This window comes from Myotis daubentonii, chromosome 3 (genome assembly GCF_963259705.1).
Source record: "Myotis daubentonii chromosome 3, mMyoDau2.1, whole genome shotgun sequence".
Lineage (NCBI taxonomy): Eukaryota > Metazoa > Chordata > Mammalia > Chiroptera > Vespertilionidae > Myotis > Myotis daubentonii.
This window is the reverse complement of record NC_081842.1, coordinates 151461689-151480082: the sequence shown is the minus strand read 5'-3', so window position 1 is coordinate 151480082 and position 18394 is coordinate 151461689. Positions and strand designations below refer to the sequence as shown.

Genomic DNA, 18394 nt, shown 5'->3' with positions numbered 1-18394 from the left:
CACTCCAGGGTTCCCATTTCAGTAGGTCTGGTGTAGGATCCAAGAGTTGGCAGTTTTAAAATGTCCCAGGTGAAGCTGATACTGTTGATTTTGTGACCATACTTTGAAGTCTACGGGTCTAGAGATTTATCATTAGTGTTGTTAAATTATGCAGTTGATTAATATTAATATTAATATTAATATTAATATTAATATTAATAGAACAAGCAGACTTCTCATCTTTCCCAAAAGCTGTCCAAAGATTGAATGAACAATTAAGAAGGGAGAGGTTATTTTCTTATTAATAAGACTATCTAGATATAGATTATCAGTCTCTTGGTAGGAAAGTTGTTAAAGGGAATTAGAGATTCAGGTTTCATGTGGAATTTAATTTTAAGGTTCCTTCTAATCTTGATAGCCTCATGATTCTATAAGGTAGACCAAAATAGTTATAGAAATTAGAAAATAGCCCTCGCCAGTTTGGCTCAGTGGATAGAGCATGGGCCTGCTGACCAAAGGTTCCTGGGTTAGATTCTGATTATGGGCACATGCCTGGGTTGCGGGCTTGATCCCCAGTGGGGGCATGCAAGAGGCAGCCAATCAGTGATTCTCTCTCATCATTGATGTTTCTATCTCTCTCTCCCTCTCCCTTCCTCTCTGAAATCAATAAAAAATATATTTTTAAAAAAAGAAAATAAAACATCGATTTCGATGCATAAGTATTTATATATGCATATACTTAGAAATGTGAGTTGATTCATGCATTTGGAATAGAGGTTGGTAAAGATTCCTGAGAGAAGTTTTAAAGATTCTTCTAAGGACTTAAGAAATGTATCAGATTCATAAATGAGGCAATAAATACTAACTCTGGAGTTAAAGACGTTTTTTTTTGTTTTTAAAGGATGTTGGGTAGCTAATATCACTGAAAAGGTTGCAGAATTAAACTTGGAAAACAAGCACCAAGCTAGTTAGACAGCAAAAAGGACCACAGCCCAAAATCATAGTACAAAAGCAAAATGGTAGAGATACCGTGCCACCGACCAGCCCTGGGCACCAGGGCTGCCCCTGAAAACTTGATTCTGCTGCCACTGCAGCCCTTGCCCTTCCACCAAATAGGTTCTTAGTGATTTCTGCTGCTTGGTGACACTACCCCAATTCAAAGTCCAAGTCTGAGCATTGACTGGTAGAAGTTATGAATGCTCACACTCGAGCACCAAGATAAGATAGGGAATTGTCTAGATAGCAGAGCTATTGGGCAGGTCCCCAAATGATAGACATTCATTGGAAGGGCCCTCCAGAGTTTCTTCCACAGGATAGTACTAGGTGTTATCACACAAGCATTCAACATTTCTTTTTTATCATACTTTTGCAGCAGGGTACTTCAGAGCTTTTTAAAAATGAGTATGCGTTTTGCTTCTCTAAGAGGGAGGTATGGTGTGCAATATTTGTCAAACTTACTTGAGCAAGACACTTTTTCATAGTAACTCTGAGTTTCGTGGAACACATCCTGAGAATGCTGGAGGCGGGAAATCTAAAAAAGATAGAGATCATGCACAAAGGATTGCAACAGACATGCCCAGATGTAATAAGAAGTGAGAGCACTTAACAAGGTGGACAGAATGGAGAGTGCCTTGAGGTCTGCAAGTCAAGTTCATGTTTGATTCATTGGAAAATAGCTGTGGTGAGATTGAGCTTGAAAGTTCTAGTTAGCTTGAACTGGTAGTTTCAAAGGTGGCTCTGATTATGGTGCATAGAAGATTGGGCCCTGGCCAGAAAGCTCAGTTGATTAGAGTGTCGTCACAATACACCAAGGTTGTGAATTTGATCCCAGGTCAGGGAACATAAAAGAATTAACCAATGAATTCATAAATAATGAAACAACAAATCAGTGTTTCTCTCTCTCTCTCTCATCAATAAATAAAACCTTTTTTTAAAAAAGAAGAGTTGGGAGAGGACAGTCAAAAAACAAAATCCCATGAAAAGGTTTGATCAGTTATGATTTACAATTAGGAATACATATCTAAATGGAGAGACAAAGACTCCTATCTTAAAGATATGGGAGCCAAATCTACCCACAGCCTAAGCTAAGAATGGTTTTTAATTTTTTAAATGGTTGGGGGTAAAACTCAAAAGAATAATGATATTTTGTCTCACATAAAAATTATATGAAATTCAAATTACAGTGTTCATGAGTAAATTCCATTGCTCTCATTTATGGGCCTATATTACAAAAAAATTATGTTCGATTATTATTATATTTTGACTTTCATCACTTAAATATGCATGAAATCTTTTCTCTCTTGTTATATAAGCACCTACATAATTTTCAGCTTTGCCTCTTGGCCCACAAAACCTAAAATATTACTATCCAGCCTCTGCTCTGGTCCAATGCCCTCCTTTTACTGATACTGAACTGAGGCTCATAGTAATTTGAACTGAGGTCTGAAGCTACCCAGTGATGGAGCCCAAGTGTTTCCACCCCTATTCTAGAGCTCTTTCTAGTGCATCTTAGATGCATCAGTCCAACTGATGTTAATATGAAGAGTGGTGTGTGTGGAAGACAGGACAGGGAGAGGCAGCGTCCACCTCTATCCCAGTGCTAAAGTGTCATTGGATGCTCATCCATAAGGAACGTGATGGAGAAGCACAAGGAAGGGGGCGGGGGGGGGATTCATAGTGTCACTCAAATCTTGTAAACCAGCCTAATTGACACCTAGGTCTTCTGACTTCTACATTTCTGCATTTAAAGCATTTCTTGTATTAACTCAAAGACATCTAGCCAAAAGGTGAACAATGTGGAAATTCCTCCTTATTTCACCCATTAATGTGCTATGATGCGGAAGGTCACTTATGTGGCAGGGCTTATTGTTTTTACCATCACTACTTAGAAACGGAAATCTTCAGCTTTGTTTCTTGAAACGATTAGATTTTATATATTTGGTTAGTACTTCCGAGTGAGATAGCATGTGTCAATGGCCAGAAAAAAGGGAAATCTGACATTGAGAAGGATTCTGAAGTAAGGTCCCAGCCTCTGGGAAACGGAGGATTTCATTATCAATGTCAGCCATAGATATAGGAAGAGAATCACCTCCCTTCGGATGTCCTAGGGATATTAGAACATTTTGTTGAAAATATTTGGTTGTGCTGAACCGGTTTGGCCCAGTGGATAGAGCGTCAGTCTGCGGACTGAAGGGTCCCAGGTTCGATTCTGGTCAAGGGCATGCACCTTAGTTGCAGGTGCATCCCCAGTTAGGAGGCAGCTGATCGATGTTTCTCTCTCATCGATGTTTCTAACTCTCTATCCCTCTCCCTTCTTCTCTGTAACAAATCAATAAAATATATTTTTTTAAAAAAAGAAAGAAAATATTTGGTTGCCAGAGAATTCTAGGATATAGAGTGATATTGTAGCTATTCATTGTGTTCATTTTATAGTTTGTTGTATTTATATATTATAGTTTAGTCTATAAAACCTTTCTGCTTATGAACTTTATTACCTCTCTGATCAAGTCTGCAAGTATTGTGATTTTTTAAAAGAAATCAGTGGTCCACCAAGGTAATTCTTTTCTTTCTGGTTCATGTATTATAGAGTCTAAGCAAGAACATGCTAAATGAATTCAGTATAAACAAATGCTATACAAATTTTTTTTAAAATAAAATTCATTGGCCCAGTCAAAAACTGTTTGGTGTTCTTGTAAGCTTTGTGCAAACTCTTTTTTAAAGGTGTAGGTAGATTTTTCAGGATGAGATTGCTGAGTTGAAAGAAGGTCTTGAGTCTCTAACATAGCTCCCAGCCTCCTTCAGCAAAATTGAACCCCAGTAGATGAGTTAGGGCTGTGCTTTCACGGGGTGCTGATGTTGAGAAAAAGCCAGCGATGGACACTTAGTTCTGGGGAAGTGGTTCCACTAACCACAGCCCTGACACACTGTCATGGCAGCAACACAGACATGTTGACAGCGGGGCCTCAGAGGCTCACTTCCTTTGCCTTGTGAAATCCCTCTCCTAGAAGTCGCTAAGATCACACAGTCTGAAATTTGGAAGAAGATTGGTGAAAACCTGATAGTGCTGACAGCCCAACAGAAGGAGAGTGAGGGCCATGGCTTCAGGGTGTCCACCCACTAGGCAGTCAGTTCCAATGAGCAAGGTTCTTCCTGGCATCTGAAAGCGGACCGAAGAAGTGAGATGGGTACCTTGGTGCACCTCTGCTTATCTCCTGAGTTACTAGCTTGTTTTTTCCCCCCTTAGGGACAATCAGTATGTAACTGATTAGGTTTTCTTTGAGAACTGCTTATTAGAATGTTTAGAGCCAAATAGGTTGCCCACCCACATATAACAAGGGTTTGAAAGTTTATGGTAGCCTCTATTCTGACTCCATGTTGGGATGTCCTTTATTTCCTTTATATTTTCCATCTACTTCAAATGTATCATCAGTGTTACATGTAAACATCCAGAAATGTTTTTGGAAAAGGGTAGAGGTATATATAAGTAATTGTACTATAACAGGCCATCCAAAACTGGTCTTACTGGCTTTTTTCTTTCCGTTTCCAGATTGAGATGCTACCAGATGGGCTGTTTCAGTGCAAAAAGCTGCAGTGTTTACTTTTGGGGAAAAATAGCCTGATGAGTTTGTCCCCTCATGTGGGTGAGCTGTCGAACCTTACTCATCTGGAGCTCATTGGTAATTACCTGGAAACACTTCCTCCTGAACTGGAAGGGTGTCAGTCCCTAAAACGGAGCTGCCTGATTGTCGAGGAGAACTTGCTCAATACTCTTCCTCCCCCTGTCACAGAACGCTTGCAGACGGGCTTAGATAAATGTTGACCTACAGAGAAAACTTCTAAAAGTGTGCCCCAGGGCTTTAAATGAGAACTAAAGTTTCCTAACTTATAAAGATTTTTAAAATGGGTAATAATTATGACTAACTATAATCAAATGTTTTATTAAAAGGCGTCTCAGTGTCTAAGTAAACAGGTAAAAAGTGTTAACACTGAAATGAGTTTTGTGAATAATTGATCTTTTACTTATTGACTTGTAAGAAGTACGCTTTGAGGGTGGAATGAGGGACATGAAATTATTGAATGTCCACCTTGCAGTTATTACCTTGAGGATTAGATATTCTTTCCTCTCCCTCCCCAGCCCCATGACTTATTTGCACACTTGTTTTAACTGACGTCCTGTTTGGATATTTATCAGCTAGACCATAAACTCATCAATATAAATGCCCTTGATGTACACTCAACGCTGTCTTTGATTTATGTTCTTAATTATTTTTAGGCAGGGTGTCTGGTGCTTGGCAGAATTCCTTCTTGGTTTTTTACTTCCTGTCCCAGCTTGATTGAGTCTTCCTTCTGTGGTTTTCTCTTAACAATGATGAACCTGAGAAAGTGCCTGCTTTGGGCCTCTGCATAGGACAGGAGCAGGGTACTTAAGACATGTCACCCTTGGGACATCCTGAAAATCCATGTCTTCTCCAAGATGTCTTCTTGTGTATCATCAAAGCTTTTTTTTTATTTGCTCGTAAGTGTTTATATTAAATGTAAAACATAAATATTTTTATTGCATAATCTTGGATTCAAAATCTGTGGGAATAATTTTTGTAAAGTACAGAGAACACATGCATTTCTGTAAGAATTTACTATTAACATGCTTGGGGTTTTTTGGGTTTTTTTTTGCCTGCTTATGATTCTCATGTTTGTGTGCATTCTCCAAAATGTTTCTGTACTCTGCAACTAATTACTTTTGGATAACAAAAGCCTTGTGTTTCATGCCCTAAAATATGTAAGGGTTTCCTTATAAAAGGATGGCCACATCATCTACCTCTCTCTTCCCTTGTTGCTGTGCTATTATTGTACGGGTACAATTCTTAATAACTTCAGAAACTGTGATGGAGGGGAGAGGTAGAGATTTCAATCTTTAAAACTGACTTCAAAATATCTTGTAGAAATTAAGAGTTAAACCAAAACACTTTACTTTCTTCTCCATCTGCATGATCTGTAGATATGATTATAATGTAAAACACTCAGCCTCTATTCATAGTTTAAAATGAGTTCTCAAAGCTCACAAAGAAATAAACCCATTTAACTGGAATTCATCTCATGCTTCTGGTTAACTTTTCTGGAATACAATTTGCTCTCTTTTTTTATAAAGAGCTTTTGTGTTTGGCCTTCTACCGTGCATATTGGAAAACGAAAATCAACGGACTCATTTTGGGTAAATGTACGTTTTTAATGTGTTTCTCTAGGCATTATGATGCCATCTAATTTTTGGTGTGACTATGAAGTAATTGATTAACCGCACCTAGACAAAACTGGAAAAACACTATGGGTAAAGAGTACCGTAAACATGGAATTGTGATGTTTGCTGTTTTTCTTGCTTTGCCCATTCCAAAAAGATGAAAGTGAGTCTTTATAACAAAATGTAGCTTCCCTCTCCTGCCACACACACCTGGACTGAATCTCAGAGAAAGAATTGTTTGCGTCAGATGAATTTGAATAATATTAGCTATAAAAATTATAAAACACCAAAGGCTGCCTAAACCTTATGGTTTATTCTGAATGAGAAGGAATGGTGTAAAAATGTAATTCTTACCAAAACTTGCCTTTAGTCAGAACATTCAAGTTCTCAGGGACCCAGGCATAACTGATGAAACTTTCTTCTAGGACTTCAGAAAACAGATTCTGACTATATCTAGAGTTCTTTTTGTCATTTTTCCTATTTTTAATGTGAGTTGATGCTCATTTTCATATTTCACAATAGAATTGTCATGTGTGTTGATCCCGTGTTAGATAGGATTATCTTAAGCTTTGGATGTGAACAAGAAACATGGAGAGGTATGTTCTCAGAACTTAAATGTCTGGGGACAAATAAATAGCCATAATTTGTATGAAAATTTTCATCCTCTTTTCTAAAGAAGAGTTTTCAAAACAAATTTTAGATTGTTACCATTTTCCTGACAAACTAGTTCTCCCTGGCTAGTCACTGGTTGTATTCACATGCAAAAGTCATTGGATAATCTTATCACCTCTCTCAATTTCTGAAAGTGAGTTACTATCAGGATTAATAGTGAATATTGTAAGCTTCTTTCCAAACATAAGGGTGTAGTAACTGGTGCAAACTCTGTTCTCAATGCCCTTAAAAAGTTCTCAGATTTCTTTCTTATTTCATCCTTACACACCAGTGTTTAGGTAGCTTTTGAAATGATGTCACACCAATGCAATGAACTCTGAGACCACCACCTGACACACAAAAGGGTTGTTTAATGCCACCTTTCCTGCGTGGTTGGAACAGATCATTTTATATGTGTTCATATTCATGTATGGGGAATTTAAATGGAGAAAATGAAGTTGGTTCACTTATAATTGTGAGACTTTAGTTGGCATTTGATTTCTAAGAATGTGCAGTACATTTTCCAAAAAATAAACATGGATGTTATTCAGAACAAAGTTAATGGCATTGGTTCATTTTATTTGCATGCATACACACATAAAGACATGCATACACCTATATATGCAAAATGTAACATGAGTCTTGGATATGTTTAGTATTTTTTCCCAAAGTTGCAAGAGGATATTTTTTATTCATATCTCATAATTATGGAGTGTCTTTTTTTTCTCTTAGTTACATTTTTTAGAAACTGATTGCTCAACCTTAGCCTGAGAACCTAAGCAGTTTTAAGCATTTCTGGTAAGATATAGTGTTTCTTTCCTAACCTACATCAGGGTGACTCTGTGACACATAGATACTGTGTTTTCATTCTTCATCCTCAGTCTTAATTTCCCCCTGGATGTCGCCATATGTCACTGTTGCTTAAAGAATGTTTGTGTGAAACAGGGTAGAGATCCTCAGAATCTCAGCACTGTGGCTTACACAGCATGTGTGTGCTGTGGTGAGCTGCAGTGAGGTATTTGCAGACCTTTGTTGGATGGTGAAAATATTTGTTTTTGTTCAAGTGCTTCATGATTCAAATTTTGTATGTTTAATTAAAACTGCATAATATTGATGGGTTCAGAAACTATTATAATAAACAATTCTGTGGATTTATAGCTTTATTTCCTTGTATTTTCAATAAAATGCTCTTTCCATCTTTGTTCTCTTATCATTGTCCTATATACATAAGGTATTTTGTTTTCTCCCTCCACTCACTCACCTCCTTAAATTTGATCAGCACTTGTACAGTAACAATATATTTGTGCTACGGAACTCACAGTGATACCTGAGGAGAAGCCAGAGCCTATAATCATGCCTAGTTGAGTAGTTCTACCTTTCCCACCCCTGCAGCATTTAGAGTTAATCCAATGGTCCTCCATCTCTCCTTAAAGCATGAGGATATAACTGTAAGCCGGTTTTCAGGAACTGTATATTGCATCAGAACCTGTGTTTATTTTTTTCTGAAAACAAGAGGAAGGCTGATGGGAGAGGGGAAGAGTTATTTTGTACCCTTGTTTGAATTATGACGACACATACATGAAACTTGCAAAATGCCCTAAATATAATTCTCATCTTCAGCTGGATATGAAAGCTGAAGCAGTGGAAAATCTGCAGTCCTATTTAATTGCTTTCTTCCTGTTTCTGGTCCATCACCTCTCTATCCACTGGGAACTATCTATTAAGTTCCTTTGGTAATGAACTACATTCTCTTAAAATTTTTTTTTACATGAACAATCTCATCACCACGAAAGCATTAACATAGAAAATATAAGCCAAAGCACTGAATTGAGATGGTTTCCAGTTGAACTTAATTTATACTGAAGTTTTGCATTTGACTTGTATAATACACTACTGCTGAGAAAAACAATTATGAGTGCCTCCTGCATGTCATGTATTATCAACAGAGATGGTGCAATTTAAAAAACACAAAGGGGCATAGAATTAGAAGGAATGTCTCTGTGCATATATGTGTTGTGTATAATCCTAAATATGTTTAAATATTTTTAAAATTCTTCAAATGTTTCACTTTCGCCCTAGCCGGCTTGGCTCAGTGGATGGAGCGTCAGCCTGTGGACTGAAGGGTCCCAGGTTCGATTCTGGCCAAGGGCACGTGCTTGGGTTGCGGGCTCAATCCCCAATAGGGGGCGTGCAGGAGGCAGCCCATCAATGATTCCCTCTCATCATTGATGTTTCTTTCTCTCCCCTCTCCCTTTATTGATCCTCTCTGAAATCAATAAAGAAATATATTCAAAAACAAACAAACAAAAAACAAATGTTTCACTTTCAGTGAAATACTGGGCCAATCTGAAGTAGAGCCATTTTCTTGTTAGCATCCCCAGTGAAGGCTAGCATTGCTTATTTTATCTTTGTCCCATATTTTGAAACTTGCATAATCAGCTTTTGCCTCTGGCAATAAATTATTAGAAAAGGTAAGACGTTAGCTTGAGTTGAATGTTTTCGGCCCTCAGGTTTACCATGAAAATCTGCATTTTAGTGGTAAATCCCTTTGCCTGAGATCCATTAGGTTTGGTAAACTTTACTGTTTTTAAAGTACATTTTGTGTAAAAGGAAGATTCAATTTTTTATAACAAATGGCAAATAAAAACATTAAAAGTTGAAAGAAGTTGACTACTATTTCTTACCTGTGCCTACCCATCAGTGCCCAGGTTCCAAAAGTGATTCCCTTCCTCCTTCCACACTTCCCTGTGCAGCCAGCTGTACGGTTACATAATTCACCAAATGATACTATGAGTTTTCAAAATAAGCTACAATTGTCACAAAATAGCAAGCCCCTAAAAAGAGCTGGATTGATCCTTGAATGCACAGAGGGGCGGGGGAAGGTGAAACTTGTCACTCTCCCAAGAGGTTCATCTTTCCAACAGTGTTCATCCTTGGGGACCTGAGATCGCTAACCAGTCCATCTCTCTGCCTCTCTTCCTGGCTCCAGAAAAAAAACAAAGAAATGATTTGCAAGATGACATTTTCAGAAGGTTTAGTAAAGGGAGAAAAAATAGAATCATTGGGAAAAAATAGACACATAGTCATTTGATCTGTTTGTTTTTTATTATTTTTAAATCATTTTTTATTTTGATATCTCTCCCCCCCACCCTTCTCTTCCTCTCTCTATTTCAGCGTATACACGCACCAAACACGCACGCACGCACATACACAGACACACACACACACACACACACACACACACACACACACACGGTGTCAGGAACACATCAGAAAGCTGATCCTCAGATCCTTTCTCTGCTGGAGGACAGAACTTGATACACACCGAACCAGATTATGAAGGAAATTAGCTGCTGAAACCAGATGGACATATTTTTTCCTGGAAAGGCGGTTCTTCAAGAAGGCTTTCCTCTACCTCCCAAGGGCCTTGGGAATGGGAAATACAGGATTTTACACATTTTAACAGCTGGTAGCTCAATTTTGAAAATGACAGGTAAACACTGCCTTTATAATTATTCAAAATGTGTGTTTACATTTGGGTGGGGGGGGGGGGGACACCCTACATGTTGAAAAAATAAAGCCTGCACCAGGCTCAAGGCATTCGCAGCCACCCAGGGTCTGCTGGGTGTTTGGGGACGCTGGTCCTCTGCTAACAGCCTGCAGGGCGGTGACATGCCCCCATGAGCACCGTACTAAGTGTGGCTTTGTGTTCTTCAGCATTCACTTCCACAGTGCAAAATGGCTTATCAAAAACATGGTGAAGGACCTGCCTGTGCGGGGGAGAGGGGGGGTGTGCGGTCAAGGGCACGGTTTGAGTCTGGAGCTTCAGCTTCTGTTGGGCTTCTGCCCCTTTTTCCTCTGGATTCTCTGAAATCCTAGCTTGTCAACTCTGTCCCTCTCATCTCCGAGGTCTGGAGGCCAGCTGTTCATCCAAAGGTGCAAAGTTAAACCTTGAACTCAAGCCCCATGTTTACAGAGGAATATGTAACTATAGGCCAAAGAAGGATCAGAAAGAAATACGCAGTCCTTTTTAAAATTCAAATATCTTCTCACCTTGTGTTATCTCATCATTCTCTAGACTAGAATTATAAGTCCTGCCTCCTAAATACCAATGATTCTATAGGACGTGTGTTACTGAGAGCTTTTCAAATGATTTATGTTAATGTAAGAAATATTCACACTTGTAAAAAAATAATTTGTGAGTTTATTTGAGCCAAACTGTCGACAATTGCTGAGAAGCAGAATCTCAATGAATTAAGATAATGTTCCAGAGAATGGCAGGTTTTCACCTTGTTTTATACATTACAGTCAAAAGAGGAGATGTAAGTGGGTTACATGAACTCCATTAGTGATAGATTAGGGAGGTGGGAGAAAGCAAAGCAGGGAAACCTCTGGGATTGGATAAAAAAATAAAATGATATACACATACTTCTTTTACTTAGGTGGGTACAGGATAGTTAACAGTCAACAGTTAACTCAGTAACAATGAGGATTTGTGATCTCCGCAGAGCAGTGCCTGTGCTTTGAGGGGCTCCAGAAAAAAAGAAAAATTACTTTGACATTCCAACGATATGTTATCGTAGATACACAAAGACAGTAGGCTCAGTTAAGTAAAGATTCACCTTTGTCAGGGAAGATATCAGCCTAGGACATGACTACCACCATAAACTGCTCTTTCATTTAAAAAGTTTTCATTTCAGACCATCCTTTGTGGTTACTTTAGGTCTTTGAGTTTGCAAGGCCCCCACGCAGGCCTTCCCTGAGTTAGTCAGGTTAGCATGTGGCCCCTTTTCGTAAACACTCACAATAAACACCTTAAAGTTTGTTCGCCTTTTTACACAGGCATTTGTTGGTGTGGAGCTCAACACATTATTTTTTACTCTCTGCCTCCCTCTGCTGCTGAGATAAGAACAAACCAAATAGAAGCTTCCTTTCCCTCCCTTTTTTTTATCCAGTTTCTCTTTGCCTTACCTTTATCAAATGCAGCCCCCAAGGAAGCTCTTGAGAATTCAATGGCCCTCATTTAATCCTAATGACTCCATCTCAAGTGAGATGCCTTAGAAAGCCCCCTGCAGTGCCTGGCACCAGGACCAGACCGGAGGTGGGCAGGCAAGAATTTAGCACCCCTTTAAAAAAACACTTGGAATAATTTATTCAATGTGTATTTGGTAGAGGTGGGGAAACTGGTTTTCTATTACTGAAAACCATGAACCTTTATATGAGCTGTCTAGTTAGTCCCTTCTCCAATAACAAAACTCTCACAAGAGTGAGATAGAGTTTAGAGATGACTGAGCACAGAGCTAAGTGGGAGCTGTAGGACAAATGAAAGTTACTACAGCTCAGGGCATTTCTTCAAACATCGCACTAGACTAGACCATCTCCTCTCCAGGCGTCAAGAGCAGGCCTGTCAGCTGCTGGGTCTCCCTCTTTCCCCTCAATGCACCCTATTTTCGTGGTCCCTTCCCACTCCCTTCCTAGATATTTCTCTCTCTCTCTCTCTCTCTCTCTCTCTCTCTCTCTCTCTCTCTCTCTCTCTCTCTCATTTATTGCTGTCCTAACCACATACTCCAAGCTTACATGTCCTCTCCCATTACTAAATCCCATCTTTGAGAGTATTAAGTACCCATCATACCGAGGGTGAGGTTTTAGCTTTCCTCACAAACATAAATGTCTTTCAGTTTCCAAGATTCTTCCTTCCTACAAGGTGGTTTCTTGTCACAACTTCAAATAAGAGACTTATTCAACGTATTGACTGGGAGCAGGACCAATTTGCATTCCTTAGGCTGGAAACGTAAGAAATTGCATGTGGAAACCTGAGTTAACCGGTCCCCTATTTCCAATTATCCCAATGACATTGGGTGTTGCTTGTAAATTAGTACCCACCCCGGCAAATGTTTAAACAGATGCCAACTGAGTGAAGGGGTTTTCCGACTAGTCTTTCCCTGTACTGGGTTTGTATTCCCATCCTTGCCTATTGCCTCTATGGGAACTTAATAGAGAGACTACTCAGATCATTATGGGGAGAAAAGAGTAGTTCCATCATCTTTTTTCACAATAGGCGGGCAATTGCTCAGTGGAAGGGGAAGGCTGAAGAATTAACTAAGGGAAGGAAAATAGATCGTCTCCATTAAGAGGCCCGAGGAAAATTTGCTGGGCTTGTGATATCTCGGCAGAACCTCATTAACGGCTTCAAAAGGAAAAATGATAAAACATCTAGTCGTTGCTTGTCCATGCTCCTGCAGCCTGGAGTCTGTCTCCACAGGGAAAATAGCACAGTGGAACTGGAGTACAACAATGCTGTTATTTAGCACCTGCCGCATGCCAGGTACTCTGCTGGGTTCTTTGTTTGTACCTCAGCCCACCCGACAGCTTCATTTGATGTGTTATTCCCGTTTTACAGAAATTTTAAAAGGTTAGCTTTCCCAAGGCCTTATAACTGTTCAGAAGTGGCATCGTATTCAACCTACAGGTCTGCAGAGTTTGTTTCTGCAGAGGTTTAGGGAAACAACACAACATCAGATGTGCAGCTGGGGATTCAGTAGAACTAGAAACAAAGCCAGTGTCCAGTTTCTGTTCCATATTGTAGCTGGGTCTGGTTTAGCATTAAACTAGCTGCAGCCCATTGGTCCATTGTGTATGGGAAAATGCAGGCACGTGAGCGCCCCACAGACCAGGAGTCAAGTGCCAGCAAGAAAGTAAGAGGCAAGAGAGCGAATTCCTTTGTTTAGGGGATTATATACCTCCGATCTTCTCACACTTTCAGTGGCCACACCTACTCTGGCCAATGACCTGTTCCCAGGTGTGACCAACAGACAAGTACCTTCCCTATGTCACCCAGACTTTCTGGGGAGTGTTAAACTGAGGCTTAGTGGCAAACCTTCAAAATGGCATGCCTACACTATTTGGCATTCCCTTTGCTTCTTTCCAGTTATTCATAACTAGGTTAAATTGCCACAGTATCAGTTGGAGCCTCGTCCTGTGCACCAAGAAGTGGTGGGTTCAATTCTCAGTCAGAGGGCGCATACCCAGGTTGAAGGTTTAATCTCTGGCTTGGGCACATGTAGGAGGCAGCCGATTGAAGTTCCTCTCTTGCATTGATGTTTTTCTCGCTCTCTCTATCTCTATCTCTCTCTCTCCCAGTCTCTCTCTGAACTCAATTAAAAAAAATTTTTTAAATAAAAGGAAAGAAGGGTCTGAAAGAACCATCTTCAATAATTAACATTATTGGAAACTACTAAAGTTTCTGTCATATACTTTATAAACATCACTAATACTTAAAACATATTAATGTGGGCATTATCTCCATGTCATAGAAAAAGAAATAGGTCTGGGCAGGTTAAATGGCATGTTGGCTTATATATTAGACTAGGGGCCCGGTGCACGAAATTCGTCCACTGGGTGTGGGGAGTGGGGGAGTGTCCCTCAGCCCAGCCTGCCCCCTCTCACATACTGGGAGCCCTCAGGTGTTGACCCCCATCACCCTCCAATCGCAGGATCGGCCACTTGCCCAGGCCTGACGCTTCTGACAGAGGTGTCAGGCCTGGGCAGGGGACCCTCATTTTCCCCCATCACTGGTTCTGCCCCCAGCCCAGGCCTGATGCCTCAGCCAGAGGAGTTGACCCTCATCACCCTCCGATCACCAATCACCGGATCGGCCCCTTGACCAGGCCTGAGGCCTCCGGCAGAGGTGTCAGGCCTGGGCAGGGGACCCCCAGCTCCCCGCGGTTGCAGGCTCCGCCCCTGCCCAGGCCTAACGCCTCTGGCTGAGGCGTCCAGCTTGGGCAGCGGGGACATGCAGCTGCAGCGGCCCCGCGATCGTGGGCTCCGCTTTAGGCCCAGGCAAGGGACCCCTAGCTCCTGGGACTGCCAGCTTCGACCCTGTCCAGCTCCCATCGCTGGCTCCACCCCTACTTCCTGCTATCACTGGCCAGGGCGGAAAAGGCACCTGATTCTCCGATCATGGCTGGGGGGCAGGGCAAAGGCGGCCCCAGGGCCGCCTTTGCCCTGCCCCCCAGCTCTTAGCTCCCCCCTGGGTTTCCGATCACTGTCAGTGGCAGGGGGCTTCTTCCTGCTTTCCCTTTCGCCTCCCTGCATTGTGCCTACATATGCAAATTAACTGCCATCTTGTTGGCAGTTAACTGCCAATCTTAGTTGGCAGTTAATTTGCATATAGCCCTGATTAGCCAATGAAAAGGGTATCGTCGTACGCCAATTACCATTTTTCTCTTTTATTAGTGTAGATGACATCGCCAGTAAATGGCAGAGTCAGGTTTGGAACTAGAGACCGTAGCACCAACTCTCTGTTTTTGTATCGTGCACGCTGCCAAGATTGTATGGCAAGAAAGATCCTAGGTTGTGATCACAGCCTAGGATCTCAACATCTAATTCAGTATTCTGTCCTTTATAATGGGAGACTCTATATAAGCTAAAAAAGGATTGATATACTTTCAGACACACATATACACAAACAGTTTTAAACACCCTTTAGTATAAATAGATCATCATTTCATTCAAAGGACCGATGTACTTTTAAACTTCATGGTTATTTATTGAAAATACAGTTTTTATTTTAATACCCTAGCCCCATGGTCGGCAAACCGCGGCTCGCGAGCCACACATGGCTCTTTGGCCCCTTGAGTGTGGCTCTTCCACAAAATACCACATGCGGGTGCGCACGTACAGTGCGTTGAAACTTCGTGGCCCCTGCGCAGAAGTCTGTATTTTGTGGAAGAGCCACACTCAAGGGGCCAAAGAGCCGCATGTGGCTCTCGAGCCACAGTTTGCCGACCACTGCCCTAGCCTAAACTGTGAGCGCATGCGCTCTCATTAGAAGAATGGAGTGCTGTTCAGAATTTCAGACTCTATGGGAGAAGTTGAATAAAGACCGCATCCTGGTAAAGAGAGTCATTAACATTTTGGTTTTGGTTTTAAAGTACAGAGGGGGCTTGCAGTCAGCTTGGGTGTTACTGTCCAGCTCAGCTCCCTGAGAGTGGATTTATTATAGGGAAATGCTGGCAGTCATTTTAGACTTGCAAAATGACTACCAATCCCAGTTCAGGCTAAATTCATTCTAAATTCGTTCTGCTGATGTAGACGTTTGCAGAGCAAGGAGGGATTGGTTAAGCTGCCCTTATTGAATTCATGCCATGCTCCGCACCCCAAGCGGACGGAGTGTTCCTTCCTGGCTCTGCCTTTGGGCTGAACACACTGCTAAGGTTGGAGAAAGCCTTCCCCAGGGTCTAAGGGCCCCCTTCCTGAAGCACTGGTTCACTTGGTATCTTCCCTCGGATGCTTCAACACGCCGGCCCTTCAAGCCAATGGCATGTCAGGCCCGCTGTGAGTGACCCTGACCAGTGGTCTCCAAGGCCCATTCGCACAGTGGGACTGCAGCTCTCAGATGTCCTCCACTCCCGCCCCCACTAAACTCTGCAAACGAAGGGAAGATGACTTATCAAGTGACTTTGCACAATCACATTAGCTGCTTTTTATATTCTTGTAGAAGAGGGAAAAAATCGGCCTTCCCTTTTTCTTTCTGGTGGTGAGTCTAACTCCTCCAGCCTAGAAAAGAGTGCCGCCGAGCGTGTTTTTATGCAAGGCTGGTGCTGCCTCAGATCCTCCGCAGAGGCCCGGCTGAGCCCAGTCCTGGAGGGGCCTGCAGGATACGAACATGCTTCTCAGCGGGATCTGTGGCTCCGGGAACTGGTGGTGTTGCGGATGCTGGAGACCCCAGCTCACAGGGGCAGAGAATGTGGGGTCCTTGTGACTTCTGAGATGAACATTTGTCATTAACTTCAGTCATTAACATTTTGGTTTTGGTTTTAAAGTGCAGAGGAGGCTCGAAGTCAGCTTGGGTGTTATTGTCCAGCTCAGCTCCCGGAGAATCCAGATTTATTACAGGGAAATGCTGGCAGATGTTTAGACTTGCAAAATGACCACCAATCCCAGTTCAAGTTAAATTCACGTGACTTCTGGGATTCTGCACTGGCCCTCCTGATGCTGCCATTTCCAAGGTGACCTGTGCATGTCAGCGTGCTCAGGGCCCTGCCTACCTGAGCCTGGTGAGAGCTTAGATGTGCCATAAGGCACCTTCCAACACCATTATTCTGATCTACATGAAATGCTCAGTGAGTGGGAAGTGTTGATCGGGGTTAATATTGAGTAATGTTCTATAGAGCTTGAGCATGTCATATATTTATTTTTCAGTTTTTGAAATGACTCACTTTTATGACATGTGAGCAAGACTTTTTTATTCACTGCAGCACCGAAGGCATACAAACACAAGGAGGAGGATGGGATGACCTTAAGGTCTGTTCTGCAGCACCTCGGCCGCGGGAGGTGGGGTGTACGGTGAAGAGGAGCTAACTAGGGCAGGGCAGAGAGGAGCATTCCCAGGAGAGCCTTCACCGTGCTCAGATTACAGCTCCCAGTACGGAGAAATGTCCTGAGGTTACACAGGTAAAGAGGTGACCGGTGAAGTGCTCGGCCCTCTTGAGCTTTAACACCGAAGCTTGAAATCTGAGGCTGATCCATCACCACTGATGTGCAGCCCAGAGTCTGACCTGGGCCAACCGATGCCTCCAAGTTTTCAGTTCTCAGGTTTCTGGTCCATGGGCCTCTGGGCCTAACTGTCCAGTCAGCTAACAGGCTCCCAGTTGGAGAGACACACCTCCCGGCTCGGAGACACTGAGAGATGTCAGCTTCTCCCTGCGTTGAGGGTGCAGCTCCAACTGGGTGCCAGCTCCAAGGGCCGACTGTGCACCCATGAGGCTCAGCTGACCCACTGGGGGCTGTCTTGGAGCTGTGTGCTGTGCAGCAACTCTGTGTTCTGGTGCCCAGCCCGGGACTGCTCTAGGCCTAGACCTGGGCTCTGCTGTGTCTACAAGAGAAAGCAAGACATTGTCCTAGACCAGTGGTTCTCCTCCTGTGGGTCGCAACCCCTTTGGTGGTCAAATGACCCTTTCACAGGGGTCGCCTAAGACCATCCTGCATATCAGATATTTACATTACGAGTCATAACAGTAGCAACATTACAGTTATGAAGTAGCAACGAAAATAACTTTATGGTTGGGTCACAACATGAGGAACTGTATTTAAAGGGCCAGAAGGTTGAGAACCACTGTCCTAGACAGAGCTGGACTGTCAGCGTGGTTGCGGGGAAGGCACTCATCTTCACTCTGGATTGGAGTCCTATCTCCAGCAGTAACACTTGAGTAACCTTATCTCTCTGAGCCTCAGTTTCCTCTTCAGTGAAATGTAAACTATTCTATGAAAATCGAGTGCCGGCTCCTACACAGGTGCTTGTCCCCATGTATCTTCAATACCGATACAGTAGAATCAGTGAGGACAAGACAAACAGGACCCTGCCCTCATGGGAGCAAACCCCTCAGGGGTTTAGGAGGATTCCATGAGATGATGTAAAATGCTTGGCATCTTGTCTGACCCTGGTGGGTGCTCACTGCATGTTAGCTCTAATGAGTTTTCCTCCAAAGTTGGTAGAAAATCTTTTAAAACATGCCCTTCCCCACCCCAGTC

The 18394-nt window shown here is 42.2% G+C and overlaps 1 protein-coding gene across 9 annotated transcripts in view; it reads left to right on the top strand.

The window, feature by feature from the left end:
* Positions 1-16809, top strand: part of LRRC8B (leucine rich repeat containing 8 VRAC subunit B) — an 86209-nt gene extending 69400 nt beyond the window's left edge. For 5 of the 9 annotated variants that reach the window (XM_059688898.1, XM_059688899.1, XM_059688901.1 and 2 more), the window contains one exon: positions 4526-5209. In XM_059688898.1, coding sequence (XP_059544881.1) covers positions 4526-4798 — 273 coding nt within the window. In that variant the 3' untranslated portion in view covers positions 4799-5209. Of the gene's footprint in view, positions 1-4525; positions 5210-5251; positions 8061-16686 lie in introns of those variants that run through there. The other 4 variants (XM_059688903.1, XM_059688904.1, XM_059688906.1 and 1 more) reach the window with 4 other exon arrangements.
* Positions 16810-18394: the final 1585 nt, after the last annotated feature.